At 40.8% G+C, this 18,028-nt stretch overlaps 1 protein-coding gene across 4 annotated transcripts in view; it reads left to right on the plus strand.

Annotated features, from left to right (window-relative positions):
* The window catches only part of CCDC171 (coiled-coil domain containing 171), a 103,223-nt gene that overhangs the window by 58,088 nt on the left and 27,107 nt on the right, over positions 1–18,028 (plus strand). For all 4 annotated transcript variants that reach the window (XM_068234370.1, XM_068234373.1, XM_068234372.1 and 1 more), the window contains exons 11-16: positions 2,344–2,433; positions 5,000–5,200; positions 7,183–7,350; positions 7,432–7,620; positions 8,712–9,213; positions 14,698–14,814. In XM_068234370.1, the coding sequence (XP_068090471.1) occupies positions 2,344–2,433; positions 5,000–5,200; positions 7,183–7,350; positions 7,432–7,620; positions 8,712–9,213; positions 14,698–14,814 (1,267 nt within the window). The remainder of the gene's footprint in view (positions 1–2,343; positions 2,434–4,999; positions 5,201–7,182; positions 7,351–7,431; positions 7,621–8,711; positions 9,214–14,697; positions 14,815–18,028) is intronic.

Consider the following 18,028-nt stretch of genomic DNA (forward strand, 5'->3'; position numbering starts at 1 on the left):
GTAGGACAGGTACGGTACTATATGTACCAATTTTTATCTCCTTATGTCGTGTCAGTTCAGGTACGCTTTAACTCCTGAGAACTTCCATTACTGTCTTTACAGGTTTAACTGAAAATACATTACAAAAGACATTATGGCAGCAGTTTGTTTACATGTTACATTCATTTCATATTTGCTTGTGAATTATGTATTATGCAAACCGTTTTATAATCTCTCTGCTGTTTCTTTAACCACTTCACCCCAAGGCGGTTCTTACCTTAACGGACAAGAGCGATTTTCACCTTTCAGTGCTCATCCCTTTCATTTGCCAATAGCTTAATCACTACTAATCACAATGAAATGATATATATCTTGTTTTTTTCGCCACAAATTGGGCTTTTTGGTGTTGATATTTGTTTTAAAGAGACTCTGTAACCTCAAAAACATCCCCTGGGGGGTACTCACCTCGGGTGGGGGAAGCCTCCGGATCCTAATGAGGCTTCCCACGCCGTCCTCTGTCCCATGGGGGTCTCGCTGCAGCCCTCCGAACAGCCAGCGACAGACCCGACTGTAAAATCAATATTTACCTTTGCAGGCTCCAGCGGGGGCGCTGTGGCTGCTTTCCGCTCCGAACTACACGGAAATACCCGATCTCAGTCGGGTCCGCTCTACTGCGCAGGCGCCGGAAACTTGCGCCTACGCAGTAGAGCAGACCCGACGGCGATCGGGTATTTCCGCGTAGTTCGGAGCCGACAGCCGTCAGAGCGCCTGCGCAGGAGCCGGGAAGGTAAATAATGACGTCATCTTGTACGGAGGGCTGCAGCGAGACCCCCGTAGGACAGAGGACGGCGTGGGAAGCCTCATTAGGATCCGGAGGCTTCCCCCACCCGAGGTGAGTACCCCCCAGGGGATCTTTTGATGTTACAGATCCTCTTTAAGTAATTACTTTATTTTCTATGCATTTTAAAGCGAAATACAAGGAAAAAATGAAAAAATACACTATTTCTCCAATTTCACCCCCTATGGTTTTAATATAAACACTGCTACTGTACATAAAACCCACACATTTTATCTGCCCATTTGTCCTGGTTATCACAAGATTTTAATTATGTCCCAAGTACAAAGTATGATGACAATATATCATTTTCGAAATAAAGGTGTACTTTTTTTGGGGGTGTTTTTTTTTTCTTCACGTGCACGGGGGATGCACGTGCACCCGCGGGAGCATGCACGTACGTTCACGCGCACAGCGGCAGCAGCACTGTCTGACTTATAAAAACGTCCTGGAGCCATTAAGAGGCTCTAGCAGGATGTTTTTATAAGTCAGGTTGACATAAAGTGGTTAAGATCGCACCACTTTGATGTTCAGGTCCTGTTCACATTACATGCATTTAGATTTCAGGAACTCCTGTGGTTTGGAATTCTTGAATGCCTGCTGTTTCTCTTAGAAAACCCATATTTCCGTTCCCTTTTGTTAGATTGTGGTTATGTCTTATTCACTATAATAGAATGGTGATGTGCAAGTGCGCTAAAAAAAAGTGTATAGGAGCCACATAGGAAAAAACACTTGTGTTTTTAAGTTTGAACAGGGCTTACCTCCTGGTTGATGCCTCATAGGAATTTTTTTGTAGCTCAGTCTTCTTTTTCACGTCAACTGTGAGGCATGTTGGCTCAGTCTCTTGGTCCTCTTCTGCAACATGCCCCACATTTGGTATACACCTCCGTAACCCATCCAGGACGGATACAAAAAAATCTGTGAATTCCACCTGACTACTGAAAGGCATTGTGGCAGCACTCTAATCCAGGGCTGTCTAGTTCCAGTCCTCAAGGACCACATCCATTTGATGAACCACACTTTTCCTGATTCAGTCCCAGCAATTAATTTGAGCTGTGCTATAAATGTGTGCAGACCGCCCTCGAGGATGGAAGTTGGACAGCACTGCTCTAAGTCTATAATGATGAGTAGGTGCCTATCAGATGTTGTATACCCTGCTTGATGCGCAGCCAACCTAATGTAGGTGATGAACATTGGTCTGAGTGGTAATTCAGATCCATTGCCTGTTTTGTGGTGGACATTAGATAGAGTTTTCAAAGTGTCAGAAATGCTGGGAAAATCACTATCTAAACAAATCTTGAAAGAAAGTGTTTTTTTTTTTTTTTTAGTTTTTTTTAATGTAGTGTTGCATAAAATGTAACAAAAATGCTTCTTCAGGAGTATTCCGTGTCCTTTCCTTGGGAATGTACCGGTAAGTGTAATCAGTTGTTTAATTGTAGCTGTTTGCTTTTATGCAAACCTGTGCAGGTGTAAGGTGTCCATGACAATAATTTAATGCTAACAGTTTGCTTCTTTCTATCTCCTCACAGCTGGAAAGCAGGAGGCGTGTCTGTGAAGGACTCACACAGGAGCTTCAAGCTTCCAAACAGATCATACAGACTTTGCGTAAAAACCTTGAGGTATAAATGTCACAATTTATTTTCCAAAATACTGTAACTATGATCTGTCACATTCCAAATAGTGTATGAGCGGTTGTTGCCTTTTGGGACAGTATCTTCATATGCTTCACCTAATGCATTTTATTTATATATCTGGTATCATGCTCTGATTCCAGCAGTCTAAGTATAGGAGACAACTTTCTAGTTCAAGCTCTCAGCAATGCTTCAGGGTCACGGAATACATTGTCAGGGGAGGACTGGCCTGGGATGAGGGTGGGAGATTTACCCCCAGGCTGCCTCTCATTTATTGATTTAGAGCTGGTACAGTGCCTGGTCCATTCATGTTTTTGTATAAGGCAATGTGAACCACTAGGCTGAGGAAAATAAACACTCAATTACAGAGCAATTAGAGGGTGAGCAAGGTTGTAAATATACATAGCATGATGCAGAGCAGAGGCTTGCATGCAGGGTCCGTGGGAAAAAAAATCTGTCTGGTCTCTCACCATTGGTAAAATGACTGTATGTGCACAGTTACATAAGGTATTGTCTAGGTTGAACATTTTTCGATACTCCCTAGACTCCAGAAGGCTGCTAGCAGACAGTCCCTAGACTCCAGAAGGACTGCTAGCAGACAGTCCCTAGACTCCAGAAGGACTGCTAGCAGACAGTCCCTAGACTCCAGAAGGGCAACTTGCAGGACTTGTGTGAGAGATTGGCAGGGACAGATGTCAGATAACAGGCAAGTAGCCTCTGTGTGATGTGGCTGCAATACAGATAAGCTCTCTGCTCCATCTCAGGCTATTCTCAGTCTCTCTCCCTCATTCACCTTTGTTCCCCCTTCCTTCCCTCCCCCTCCCCACCTTCCCAAGTGCTGGCTGGCTGGCTATGTCTTCTTGTCATACAAGAAAGCTTAGTAAGTGCAATCCAGGCAAGGCAAATATCTTCTTTCCTCTTTTTCAGCTTTTCTCCCCTCTCTGGCTCTTCCCTTTTCTCTCCTCTCTCACTTTCTATTTTATCCCCCATCTAACCCTCACATTTTATTCACCTCAATCTTGTTATTAGTAACCCTAATCTAAAGCTGGCCATACATGCATCGATTTTTACTAACAGATTATTTCACTATGATCGAATCATTGGCTTTTCCACCTGTCAGTACTGAGAATGTATGTGGCCTATAGTGTGTCATACTATAGTGAAGTGTATGGACAGTGATGCCACTGACAACCAATAAAAAACAGGTAAGCAAGGCATCAATGTTTGGGTGGGGAAGGGTGTTGACAACCGTGATGGGAGGAGGGGTGCCGTAACTTCAGGAATTAGCAGAGCAGAGATCATGGTGCCTGGAGGGAGATTAGCAAAGATGTGTTGCATGACTGAGGGAGATGGTGGTCTGGTAAAGGAGGAGAGGGGTATCAGAGATAGAAGGCATATTTGAGGCATTAGTAGAGCTGGTGGTGAAAGGGAGGACATAAATGTGTGTTTGTGGGGGGGGGGGGGGGGGGGGGTTCAGCCTTGGGAAATTAAAGTGGCCAAACATCTCTCAACTTGACGGCCAATCCACCAACTGTTTCGATCATTATCGAATAGGATGAAAATCTGCGCTGCCTCAAGCATGCCCAGGCAAAGGTTTGACTGATTTATGGTGGAAACTGGTTGAATGTATCAATCGGAGATGCTGGGAAATCTCTGGCCGATGTGGTCAATCAAGTGCGATAATCACGAACGTGACGTAAACCCCGGCTGTTGTAACTCAAAATGTATTATGTGTCCCCAGGTGCCAGTGCATTTATACTTTACCTGTCACACTATCCCTCGAGTATACTTGCTGTATTTCTCACATGGCTACCGGCATATAGCACGTGGGGCACATGTGTGATTTGGGCTGCTGTGAAAACAGGCCTCTAGTTTGTGTTTTCCCTCCAGGCCAAAAGGTCCCAGTCCTCCCCTGTACATTGTCTTCACACACACACACACACACACACTCACATTGCCAGATGTTGCGGCCATACTGGTCCGTGTTTGTGTGGGGTGTAGGGCCAACCCCGCCACTCTGTTAAGCACCTGGGCTCCTTCTCCATATATCTCTCGCGCTTGTGATTCACACCTTCATTAATCCTTGCCATGGATAGAGTGGACCTGAAAGTACTGCTTTATTCTCAGCCAAAGTGGAGTTTCAGTTTAATGATCTAGAGTTGTGAATGGCTCCGATACTTCATAATGAGCCCCTTTGGAAACTTGAAGTTAATGAATTCAATGTCTGCTAATGTCATATAGGTCAATGCAGGTGCTGTCACTGAGCCATTCAGTGTTAGCATTTACATAATTAGAAATTTTGCATATACATTTGCATATGTGGTATGAGCTTTATCATCTGAGCCATACCATTATATATATATATATATATATATATATATATAGATATTTATTTTGCCTGGTGATTTAAAATCAGAATAAAATCATAGATAACCCATCTCACCTCTACTCTCGCTATCATTGTGAGATATAGTAGTGTAATATTTATTGTTTATACAGTACTTGCTAGTCGTTGATTTATGCAGGTTTCTTTAAAGTCTTGTTCATTCTATAGAATGCACAGTCTGAGCAAACTATAGCTGAAAAAGAATTGCAGCATTTGAGTGCACTCCGTGTTGAAGGAGAGTCCGAAATATCTAGACTCCAGAAAGAACTTGGAAAAGCACAAGATGCCTGGGAGAAGGAGGCACGGAGAATATTAGAAGCTGAGCATGAAATCCAGAAGATGACCAAGGCTGTCCAGAAGGATAAAGAGGTATATGGCAATAAAGAAATTCTGATCGTTTATGTGGCGTTCCTTCTGTGGCATTTTTTTCTTTTTTTGAACAGAAAAGATCTAGGGTAAAGTGCACTAATAATGAAAATCTGTAAGTTTATACAGACAAAACACTGCATGGCATTGTTGATGATTTGTATAATCCTGTAAATTCACGTTAGTGGCTGAGATTAACAAAATTCCATTTGCATCAACTTGCTGAAATGACTAAGGGTTTTCCTGAAAAAGACATCTTCTGGATGGTAACGTATGCTTCAAGCCTGAATACAGTATATCATTTAGTATTTTTGGTGCATTTTCTAATGTTCAAGTTATCCATGCCATGTACACTATATGTACCCCGGTACAGTCACACATGCTGGCTTTTGAGTTGCTTACTGGTAATAAGCCAAATAGTCCTTCACCTTTTAGTCTGGAGGATAGTTTTCCACTATACCCCACTCAATTTTAAGTGAGTGCAGACAGAGAAGGGGGCAGTGTTTTTGACTCCTATTTATATAGCTTTTTCTTTGCATGGTAAAATTTGAATTTGCATTTGTGGGTGCAGCAAGGATCTGTGTTCACAGACAGTTTGTTTTTGGAAAGTATTCCAGAGTCCATGCAGTGATGTCTTTTACAGAATTGCTTATTTTTATGTGGTGGTGCCCTGGGGCCCAAAGATCACGGCTATGCAGTATTGGCGTTCTAGGTTGTCTTTTGCGCACAGAGCTTTCTCTGGACTATAAAACTTTTGGTAATAACCTGTCATACAGATGATGAAATTCACAAGTTTATATGCAGTTTTATGTGTGGATTGTTACTCTTAAACTGTTGCACTATTTGCCTATTTTTTTCTTTTAGAATTACATGACTTCTTTAGTCTTTGTTGCCGCTGTCCCTGCTAATTTGGAATAGGGTAGCTGGTATTAATTTCAAAATGTGCATTTTTTAAGTAAACAACACAATTTTCACAGGTTTGAGATTTCACATGTTGTCTTTAAGCTATTTTTATTAAATAAAGGGTTTATATGTTTTTATTTACATTTTACAAAGCATCCCAACCTTTTTTTGGAAAAGATCTTGTAAATGGAATTTGATAGTCTTTGATTGTCCATTATTGCTTGTCATAATGCTCTCTATAAATTAAAGAGGAACTGTAATGACCTACAGTAAAAAGAAGTAAATTATTAAGGATACCCACTTTTACATTCATTTTCCTGGTTTCAGCTTCAGAAACACTTCATATATCTATATATTGTTTTGTTTTGGTGTGTAGCACCGCCATCCCATTGATGTCAAGCCTAGGCTGATTAGCTATGCATTATTTTTCTCCCAGTGCACTCTGGGAGATTAGGTTTTTTTTAATATTCAGCTCAGAATACATGCAACTATTCTAATAAGTTATATCACATAGACATATGGCCAAACCTTTTTTCCCCAGATGGCTACCTTTTGAGATACCATGTGCTTATGGGAGCTAATAGAATCCGTTTCTTTGGGCGCATGAAACATAACATCTAGTCCATCTCGGTTTTCATATGAAATTTGCATCAGCACCTAATGACACATTGATCTTACCCAATCTGTTTGCTGGTTTGGCCAACAGTCCATAAGGCGGTTAGCTTCCTCAAACCACACCACTGTTGACCTCTCCCATTCCCATTAATGACCTTTAGGCCATATAGTGTGGTGTACGTTGTCTCCAAGCTCTGCATAGCTGCCCATGGCAAGTCCTGCCTGAGGGAAAATAAAAACCATATATAAATGAACTACGGGGTAGTGATGTGGATACTGGACCATTTGTTTTGCAAGCCAGCACTTTAGTGTAAATAAACTATGGCATCCCTTTATTGCACAGTTTTTCTTTGTGTTTACACAAACAATTTGCATTTAATTCATAGCTATCAGGCTTCAATTTATGTAGCACACCCTTGTTTTTCTTCAGACTATTCAGATGGTTTCAATGTTTTCACCTTTTGCAGGAGAAGTTAACTTTCTTGCATAGTTTATACCAGCGCCTGGTGGCAGGATGTGTTCTCATCAGACAACCAGAATCCATGCTGGGTAATTTCTCTTGGGCAGAGCTGTGTCTCGTCCTGCAAGAGAATGTTGATGTCCTCATCTCAGACCTCCAGAAAGCCAATGAGAAGGTACAGTACTTTCTGTGGAAATGTTTGGACCTTCTGCATGGCATAAACTTCAGTTTTCAGTTCACTTTTCTTTGATATCAGGTGTCTCAGCTAGAAAAATTATGCAAAAACAAGGCTAACCTAATGAAGGAGCTTCAGAAAAACCATGAAAACTCTCTTGACAAGTTGGCTGAACAGGTGAAAGCACAGCAAAATTCCTGGCAAAAGAAGTCTAAAGATTTAGAACAGCATTACTCTGCTCTGCTTGGAGAGTCTCATACTAAAGTTCAGGTATAAGATATTTCTTTAAATCTCCAGTTCTGAATCCTTATTAATGCATATAGTGTAATGAATATGTGTCAAAATACATAAACTTTGTTGCATTGCACATAATCTGTATTTTATTTGGCTGCCCAGGTTTGCAGAACTCTCACATCCTGTGCATTTGACAGATGCCTCTTAGCTTTCAAGAATTCTGTCAAACTTCTTGCAGCACCTACATAACTAGCATTGGGACATTGTCATTACTGATCAGGTTGCACCTTTTCACATTATGTATTGTGCCTTAATTGTACAGTAAGGTACATACAATACGTACAGTATACAGTATTTTACTGTCTTTATTGTACATTACGTAACATGTACAGCAAGGCAGCCCACTGTTCTTGATTATTTCAGACCCCATTGAAATTATGTTTTATGATTAGTGGTATTTTTTAATCAAATTAAGCCATTTGTATAGCCTGGTAATCAGTTTTAATAAAGATTAGCAATTTTATATTGTTTGGATGTTTCACTTTTCAAATAGTACTGTGAGTTTAATCCTTTGAAGTCCTTCTCTTCTGTTCCTCACCCATTTTTTCCCTTAGATTTAAAATTAGAACAGTAATTACATCCCTGTATATAACAAAGTTAAATGTTATCAGCACTGCAAAGTTTCAATGTAATATTGCTAGTGGGTATTCTCCCTTGGCCCTCTATGCCTCTCTAGAGGATTTGCCTTCCTTTGCTCCTGGCACATGTGTTAGACTTTAGGAAAAGGAGTCTGTTGACCAGATCAGAAAAATGGCAGCACGCTTTCTAAATTGGCTCGACTGCATGACAAGCAAATAAAGCTCTTAGGGATATGTGTGTGGAGCTATAACCAGCAAGGCTATTTCTCATGACACAACACTGAAAAGCAGACCTCCAATGTAAATTGCACATTCCACGGGTCCTCTTCTAATAGGAAGTTATTAACTGCTTTTTCTCTTTCCCCAAATCCCTCCCGAGCCCTGTAGCCACCGTCTTATGGCAAGTAGCCCCGCCTTCTGCTGACAAAACGCCATTGTGTTTTCTCTATTGTGAGTAGAAAATATTAAGTGTTTGTTTTGTGTTCATAGAAATATCAGAAGATTGCGGAAAAACTCAAAGACAAATTTTCCATTTCTGAGAAAACTAAAGAACAGATGGCTTTGGAAAATGTTCACATAAAAAACCTGCTGATTAGCACAGAGAAAGACCACAAGTCTCTTCTTGCCGCCTGTGCTCTCATGGCGGGTGCTCTATGCCCATTATACAGCAGAAGCTGCTCTCTAGCTGCACAGAGAAACCTCCTTCAAGGGCAACTGATTTCCTGTCTAGATGTTCAGAGGAAGATCCGAAATCTCAACCAAGCTCTGTCTGAGAAAGGAGTAAATAAAAACACAGATACTGGGAGAAGTGGCGGGAATTCTCTACACTTGAAGCTTGTGTTTCGAAAAGTTGTCATTGTAATTTTGGCTGCTAGAAGGCTATTGCGTCTTGGTAGATCTAGTACATCTATTTTTACATGGGCAGACCGGACACAGAAGATCCCTCGACTGTTGGTGTGCGTTCCACAAGTCCAGACCAGTGAAAAAACAAGTAAGAGTTATGTTTCCAAAATATTTTACTCAAAATAGTACGTAGACCTGATGAGTATATCATTGGCGGTTATTGAGCTTCCTAGTATTTCCACAAAATTACCTTTTTTTTTTTGTTTCCTGTGTCTACACTGGAAAGATCTCCCCTCATTTTCTATTAAATTAATCCCCATAACTGTCATACATTGCCTATAATCTGTAAGCATAACTGCTGCTATCCATACTTCTTACCCTGATGAAATGTGACCTGGTCTTTTCTGCAGAGTCCCTGTCTGTTTATATTTAGCATCGGGTAGTTCCATCATTACCCCTTCCATGCATTTTTCCTTCTGAATGTTAGTGGAACTGCGTCTGAGACTGCCTGTCTCCTGACAAATTATATTCAACTGTTTAAGGGAGCACTTATGGTAACACCTGCCAAATGACCTGAGTAGTAATTTTCTCTGATACTCTATATCCTCGGTTCCCAACACATGGTACTTCAGTAAGCCTCAGGGGGTTCTTGAACCTGCCACAGTCAATATATTTATAACAATTTTTGAGACTAGAAATGCAATTAATATACAAAAGTAAATAGGTATCAATAGTTACCAGTAATTAAATGCATCAAGGAATGATATACTGGTAAGCATATTTATTCACAATTTTGGAGGGGTGCTTAAGATTATTTTTCCAACAAAAAGGGGGTAATTGGCCAATGCAGTCATTAATATAGGAAACATGCTATAAATGTATTGAAAAACACTCCTCTATAACCAGCCATCTTTGTTTAGTCTATGTTGCTTGATAGGGTGCTAGCAAACCATGCCAGTCCTGATCTGGCTTATAGCCAGCCTAATATGAGGTTCGGCCACATGAGCCCAGCCAGTCCATACACTGCTTGCAGTAAGCCCTGTTTATGCTGTAGTAGCCCACTTTGCCTAGTCAGCTTTCATCTACAGAGGTCATCCGTGCATAGCCACCGAGTTGGCAATAGTGACAACTTACACAGGAAGTGAGGGGAAGTATCCTTACTGGGGATAGAGACAACCATAGCAAAACTAAGTTCCATTCATTACCCACACTATCTAAATGGCACAAAAAGTTTTTGTTTGAATATTCCTTTTTATATCAAAATCTAGAAATATGAAATTAAGAAATGATACCTCATTTTTTTACCCTTTTATTCATATCATACCTAAAGGACAACTGCAGTGAGATGGATATGGAGGCTTCCACATTTATTTCATTTTAAGCAATACCAGTTGCCTGGCAGTCCTATAGGCATTTAGCCATAGACCCTGAACAAGCATGCAGCAGATCAGGTGTTTCTGACATTATTGTCAGATCTGACAAGATTAGCTACATGCTTGTTTCTCTTGTGATTCAGACACTTCTGCAGCCAAATAGATCAGAAGGACAGCCAGGCAACTGGTATTGTTTAAAAGGAAATAAACATGGCAGCGTCCATATTCTTCTCAATACCGTTGCCCATTAACAAAGACAAGAAGCGGAGTTATATAAAAGCTACAAAGGGATGAGGTGGATGGAGTCCGGTTATCTGCACTGCGCTGAGGAATGAGAGCAGATCACTAACTGGGGAGCACCCACTCCTCTGACAGCTACCAGTTCTCTCAATGAATTCTGGGTAGCAAAACTGACTTTTCCAAATATTGGAATGGCTGCATCAGAAATGTATTGTGCGAGGAAGGGCACAGTCCTCTGTTCACATTTACTTTTAATTAAATATCTGGAAGGGTAAACTAGGGCTCTCATTTGTGTCTGGAAAAGGGTTCTTTACATTGAGGTCTGGAACACTCTTGTTGTTAGAAGTGATTCCAGCAGATATGATTTTCAAAATACATAACTTTGCAATAATAGAGTTTTGATCAAGTAATGTTATTCGACCGACCCGGGGAGTTAGGGTGAAATGTGCACCTCATTCAGGTAAATGGGACAATTCATTTTAAAGGGAATCTGAAGGGAGAGGAATACGAAAACTGCCATCTTCATTCCCTTATAAACCATACCAGTTGCCTGGCTGTCATGTTGAGCTTAAGGCAGGGAACACACTTGACTGTTTTCGTACGCGTTTCCTGCACAGAAAAACTGAGAACTCATGTTAATCAATGGGCTAGTACACACTTAATATTTTGTTCGCGCGCAGAAAAAAAACTGACATTCTGCATCATGACTCTGCACATTTTGTCAGTTTTTTTGTATCAATTACATCAGCTGCTATGAAAAAACGCGCGCGTTTTCCTACATAGAGACACAATTGGTGTGCAGAAAAAGTATGCAGGAAAACACGCGCAGAAAACTGAAAGACAAGTGTGTTCCCTGCCTTAGACTTTAGTTGCTTTTAAGTCCCACACTTGCGACAAATATTCAGCCAGTGGTGTCAGACCACAGGCAAAGCATCTGATTTGTAGTGTTAAGGCTGATTCACACTATGTGAGTTGCAGGGAGTTTTGACTCACTGCACACTGTGCATTTTACATGAGAACATGAAAATCCACAGACTTTCATTTTATCATTCACACCACAACAGTGAGTTACTGTGCAGTGCATTTCAATTCGTCTGAAGTTAAAACTCATGGAAATGCACAGCAACTCACAAACCCATTCACACATTTTTTTTCATGCATTTCAACTCACTAACTAATGTGAATGAGCCCTTAAGGTGCGTACACATGCTTTACCAGCGGCAACGATGGGTCCGCCGGACCCTCCCGCTTGGCGGTCGTTCAGCCGACAGTAGTGCATGTGTACGTGCTGTCGGCAGACTGATAAGGCTGTTTCGACAGCACGTACACACGCGCTACTGTCGGCTAAAAGTCCGCCTAGAGGGAGGGTCCGGCGGACCCGTCGTTGCCGCTGGTAGTGCATGTGTACGCACCTTTAGAGACAGTGCATCAGCCCTGAAGTCAGACAACTGGCATTGTTCACAAATGGCACCTTCCGTATTCCTCTCACTTCAGGTTCCACTTTTTTTTTTTTGTATTTAAAGTTTTTTCCAAAAGTTGAAAGGCCCAAAAATACATCAGCGAAACATATAACCTATAACACAATATAGCTCTCTAGCATTAAGGTGTGTAGGTCTTATAAGAAAGTTCAGAGCAGAAATTAATTCATGCATATTGACACTATTGATACTCGCTATCATTACAGTGAGTAAACAATCATAAGGATCAAGGAAAGAATTTCCTTGGAAATCAGTGAATCATAAAAATGTATGTAAAGGTGGCCACACACCATACAATTTTTTAAATATCTGTTCAATTTAAGAATTGCAATCAATTTTTCTGACTGATTGTAACATTTCAAAAATATGACCAATGTACCACACACCTATGTTCAATTTTTCCCCCAATTATGATAAAAATGATTGGAAACTCTAAGAAAATTGCTAGGGTGTGTATATTAATAAATTGACAATCCAACACACACCATACAATCTTTAGAAAGATTGAATAAAAATATCTGGCAGTCCAGATCGATTAAAATAGAAGAAAACGGGAAATCCGATCGGATTTTTCAGTCGAATGAAAAAAAAGCTTTCGATTTTTTCGGGAGATACGATCGTTTTTATCGAATTACTGTAAGATCGGATGATTTTATTGTAAAGTGTGTGGCCACCTTAAAGGTGGCCACACACGATACAATAAAATGATCCGATTTTACAGCAATTCGATGAAAACGATTGTATCTCTCGAAAAAATCGAAAGCTTTTTTTTTTTCATTTGACTGAAAAATCCGATCGGAATTCCCGTTTTTTTCGATTTAAATCGATCCGGAATGCCAGATATTTCTGTTCAATTTCTTTAAAGATTGTATGGTGTGTGTTGGATTGTAAGTTTATTAATATACACACCCTAGCAATTTTCTTAGAGTTTCCAATCATTTTTATCATAATTGGGGAAAAATTGAACATAGGTGTGTGGTACATTGGTCATATTTTTTAATTTGTTACAATCAGTCAGAAAAATTGATTGCAATTCTTAAGGTGGCCACACACGATACAATAAAATGATCCGATTTTACAGTAATTCGATAAAAACGATCGTATCTCCCGAAAAAATCGAAAGCTTTTTTTTCATTCGACTGAAAAATCCGATCGGATTTCCCGTTTTCTTCGATTTTAATCGATCCGGACTGCCAGATATTTTTCTTCAATCTTTCTAAAGATTGTATGGTGTGTGTTGGATTGTCAATTTATTAATATACACACCCTAGCAATTTTGTTAGAGTTTCCAATCATTTTTATCATAATTGGGGGGGAAATTGAACATAGGTGTGTGGTACATTGGTCATATTTTTGAAATGTTACAATCAGTCAGAAAAATTGATTGCAATTCTTAAATTGAACAGATATTTTAAAAATTGTATGGTGTGTGGCCACCTTTAAATTGAACAGATATTTAAAAAATTGTATGGTGTGTGGCCACCTTAAGGCTCAACACACACCATACAATCTTGGTTGTTCAATCTTACCACTTTCATGTAGTAGAAGAGCTTATCCAATCAATCATTCAAGGTATTTTCAATCTGTTGGCCCTTATACTACATAGATTTGGTAAATCTGTACAACCAAGATTGTATGGTGTGTGTTGAGCTTTAGAAAGATTGACAGTCTTCTACGTTCCTTTATATTGTCATTTGGAGTACTCTAAGCACTGGAGTAATGGAATAGTGCATATTGATAGTATGAGGAAATGAGACCCCAGGTATCTTTAATAGTCATATTTGAGATACGTATAATTGAAAAATGCACTGAAAAGTAAAGGTTGGGAAGAAAGGATAGGCAAGTGGTCATGGTCTTCAAAGTGTAGAAGTTGTCTCCTCCCATCGGGGTTAACAGTTCTCCATTTATAAGTCATCAGTTGCCAGTGTTGGGCTTACATACAGGGTGGGTATATAAACTCCTGCCCAGGTACCTATCAGAGTTTGTGCCTCTAAAGTCTATCCACACAGCCCATTTTACCCCATAGCCTTCTGATCTATCCTGAGCCACATGGAATCATTTGTCCATTCTACAGATGTCGTTCATCTCTGTGAAGACTTAAAACATGGGGGAGTAAGGTTGTGTTTTTCTAGTTGCAAGCAATTAGTAGCTTTGCTACGATCAAACCTCGGGTTCCTTTTAAAGATTTCTGACTTTTTTCCTGCATGATCTGGTGTTGCTGTATAGGCTGTGGATTTTATTGTTTAGTAGGACTTGATGAAATATGCATTTTTCAATCTAGCTTAGCATGTACGGTAACTATGTCAGTAGAGCATATACAAGGGGAAAACCCTATTTCAAGTATGTTTTACTTATGTCCACAGTGTAGTTCAGCAATGCTTCTGCCTGGGAGTGTCCACAGTCTTTCTAATGTTTTAGGTTCCTCCCATTTCCCCTCTTGGTGGTTTGTGGTCTTTTTAGTTAAAACCTATTTAGAAGGCATTGATGAAAGCTAACAAATAAAAAGTTGCATTTGATGCCTCCTGCATTTTCTTCATGTAGGAACGCAAGATGAGCTGGAGTATTACAGTGAAGCAGGGAAGTGGCTAACCAGCACCAGTCTCTTATCAGCAATTGTTAGTTCCATGTCAGACTTGCTTGGATTTTTAAACAACAAAGGTAAAATAAAAAATGTCTTTTCTGTGTGTGGATCTATTAACTATGCTAAGTTGGGGAAAGAGTGGGCAGCAGCGCCTTCTCACATCCCACTACATTACAGTAGTGAGAACATCAGATGCTTCTGTCTCTGCAGTAGCTGATGTTCCTGCAGTTTGGACACTGTGCACACTGCATGTAGTGTGAGTGAGCCCTGCAGCTGACACTGCTGTGGAGTCGTACTCAGTTTTTTCGCCCCACATTATGTTTATGAACAAATGCCTTCATGTCATATGACTTAGCCACACACTCCACCACTCAGTGTATGGGGGTGGTCAGAGCATGTAATCAGCTTCACCTCCCATCAGTCGGAACATCAGTGGTCTATGTAAGTATTATGGTGTTTTTAGGCACGGGGCTCCCTGTAGTGTTATGGTGGCCACTAATGATCCAATCTTTTTCATCCAATCTTACAATTTCTCTGTAAAATAAGGGAACTACCTAAATTAGCCATCTATATATATAATAGACTAAGTGCCTCAACCTTCAAGCAAGAAGAAGAAGTAGCGCCCTGCCCCCAGGGCTGGTCCAAGCAAGAAGAAGGGGCTGGTCCAAGCAAGAAGAAGAAGTAGCGTCATATCAAACCAAGGGCAAAGAGGGATAATTTGCATATTCAGTAGCAGTGCATTGTGTCTAACCACAAATGTTCACTTATAGCTGAATTACTGCAGATTTGCTTCTGTTTTAAGAAGGAAAATTACACCAAGCTTTGCTTTTTTTTTTTGTAGGAGAGCTTTTTGGTCTCTTTTATCCTCCTATACATTCTTAGTAGTTTGGGTCACCCTGAGCTGCTTGGTTACTCTGTTGCACTGGTCCAAGCCCTATCCCTGCTATGTACTGATGAGGACCAAAAGGCTGAAATATGCTGTCACATGTGGATTTGACATGACTGTGTAAAATTTAAAGCTATTAGGCCTGATTCGCAAAGCGGTACAAACTGTTTTGCACGTGAAGTGCCGTTTGTGGACTTTTGCACGCGCAAAGTGCCATGATTTGCGGCAAATTGCGTGCGTAAAGTGCCACGATTCGCGGCAAATTGTGCGTGCAAAAGACAGCGATTGCGCAAATCGAGGCAGTTTGCAGGCGCAAAAGTCCGCGAACGGCACTTCATGTGCTAACTGTTTAGCCCACCTGTGCTAAACAGTTTGCACCGCTTTGTGAATCAAGCCCGAAGGCTCGCTTGACTTACCAAGGATGAAAAGGAATAATTTGCATATTTAGTAGCGGTGCATTGTGGGTAACCACAAATGTTCACTTATAGCTGAATTATTGCAGATTTTCTTCTGTTTTAAGAAGCCAAATTACACCAAGCTTTGATTTTTGTTTTTAGTTCCCTTTTATCCCCCTATACATTCCGAGTGGTTTGGGTCGCCCTGAGCTGCTTGGTTACTCTGTTGTACTGGTCCAAGCCCCATCCCATAAAGCCAAATCAATCCCTGCTATTTACTGAGCGTACGTTAAAAAGGGGCGCTGGGAAAAAAGGGCGCCGGGTTTTAAACGATAAACATGGATAACGTTTAAAAATATAATGTACTATATTTCGTTTAAAAATAATGTTTTATAAAGTTATAAATCATTAAATAATGTGCATGAAATTGGCAATTGTGAAAACGTTAATCTTCCGTTTAAAAAGTGAAACGTATAATAACGTTTAAAAAAAAATAGTAAGTTAACCCTCCCTGTACCTACCCCTAACCCCTAGACCCCCGTGTTGGTGCCTAAACCTAAGACCCCCCTGGTGGTGCCTAAACCTAAGACTCCCCTGATGGTGCCTAAACCTAAGACTCCCCTGGTGGTGCCTAAACCTAAGACTCCCCTGGTGGTGCCTAAACCTAAGACCCCCCTGTTGATGCCTAAACCTAAGACCCCCCTGGTGGTGCCTAAACCTAAGACCCCCCTGTGATAAGCATTAATAACGTGTGAAAAAAATATTGTGCTGTTTTTCGTTTAAAAATAATGTTTTAAAAAAGATTGTACTGTTTTTCGTTTAAAAATAATGTTTAAAAAATTATAAATCATAAAATAATGTGTAATCATGAGAAGCAGTTATAAAACAGTAAAAGTCTCCGGGCGCCGCTTATAAAACGTTATTTTTCTCCGGCGCCCTTTTTTCCTGTCGGGCGCCCATTAAACGATATTTATTATGGGAGTGAATGGCGGCGCCCGATTTGTCCACTTGCCTCAGGCGCCCGAATTTACTGTTACCATTTACTGATGAGGACCAAAACTCTAAAGCAGGCTGTCACATGTGGGTTTGATATGGCTGTGTAAAATTTAAAGCTATAGGCTTGCTATACACCAGTGGTTCTGGATGCTTGCTTGGGTTACTAAGGGTGAAAAGGAATAATTGGCATATTTAGTAGCAGTGCATTGTGGGTAACCACAAATGTTCACTTATAGCTGAATTATTGCAGATTTCCTTCTGTTTTAGGAAGGCAAATTACACTTATACAGTGGGCAGCATTGCAGGAAGTGACAATAGTGGATCGCACGCTGGAACACAGAAGAGGTGAGGCATCCCTGCCCACTGCCTCTTACTAATAGTGGCGGCTGCTACTGTGCTTAAGCAGGAGGGGGGGTTCCTGCTGAGCTTAAGATGGAGGGGGAGTGCACATAGGGGACCCAGGTGAGGGGGGGGGGGTCCTGCTGAGCTTAAGCTGGAGGGGGAGCACACATGGGGGACCCAGTTGAGGGGGGGTCCGACCCCCCTCCCCACCCCTGTGCCCAATACCTCCTTCCTGCCCTCTACCCCCTTATGCGGCGTATGCTACGCCGCGGGTCGGCTAGTTCAATATATTCACTCAGTTTAACCTTATACTACATAGACTTGGTAAAATTGGATGAAAAGGATTGGATCATTAGTGACCACCTTTTGATAGGGTAGGCAGGAGGAAAGGGACAAGAAAGAGAAAAATGTGCAGGGACTTTAGGTGTGTATCTGACCCAGGTGATAAAGAGATTTATTTAGACAATATACTTGTTATTGTAATAAATGAAGCTATGATATCTTTGCTCTTCCATGGAATGGAATCCAAGTTTTTCTTCCTTCTGCTCCTAATTTAAAAGATCTTTTTTTTTCTTAAAGAAAAGCCTTTAGAAGGGTTTTTTCTGTTGTGACCATCTTCTCTTCCATGGGATGGGGACTTTTGCTGCACCATTACCATCCTCTAGTCAACAA

Source organism: Hyperolius riggenbachi, chromosome 1 (assembly GCF_040937935.1).
Source record: "Hyperolius riggenbachi isolate aHypRig1 chromosome 1, aHypRig1.pri, whole genome shotgun sequence".
In the NCBI taxonomy this organism is placed as follows: domain Eukaryota; kingdom Metazoa; phylum Chordata; class Amphibia; order Anura; family Hyperoliidae; genus Hyperolius; species Hyperolius riggenbachi.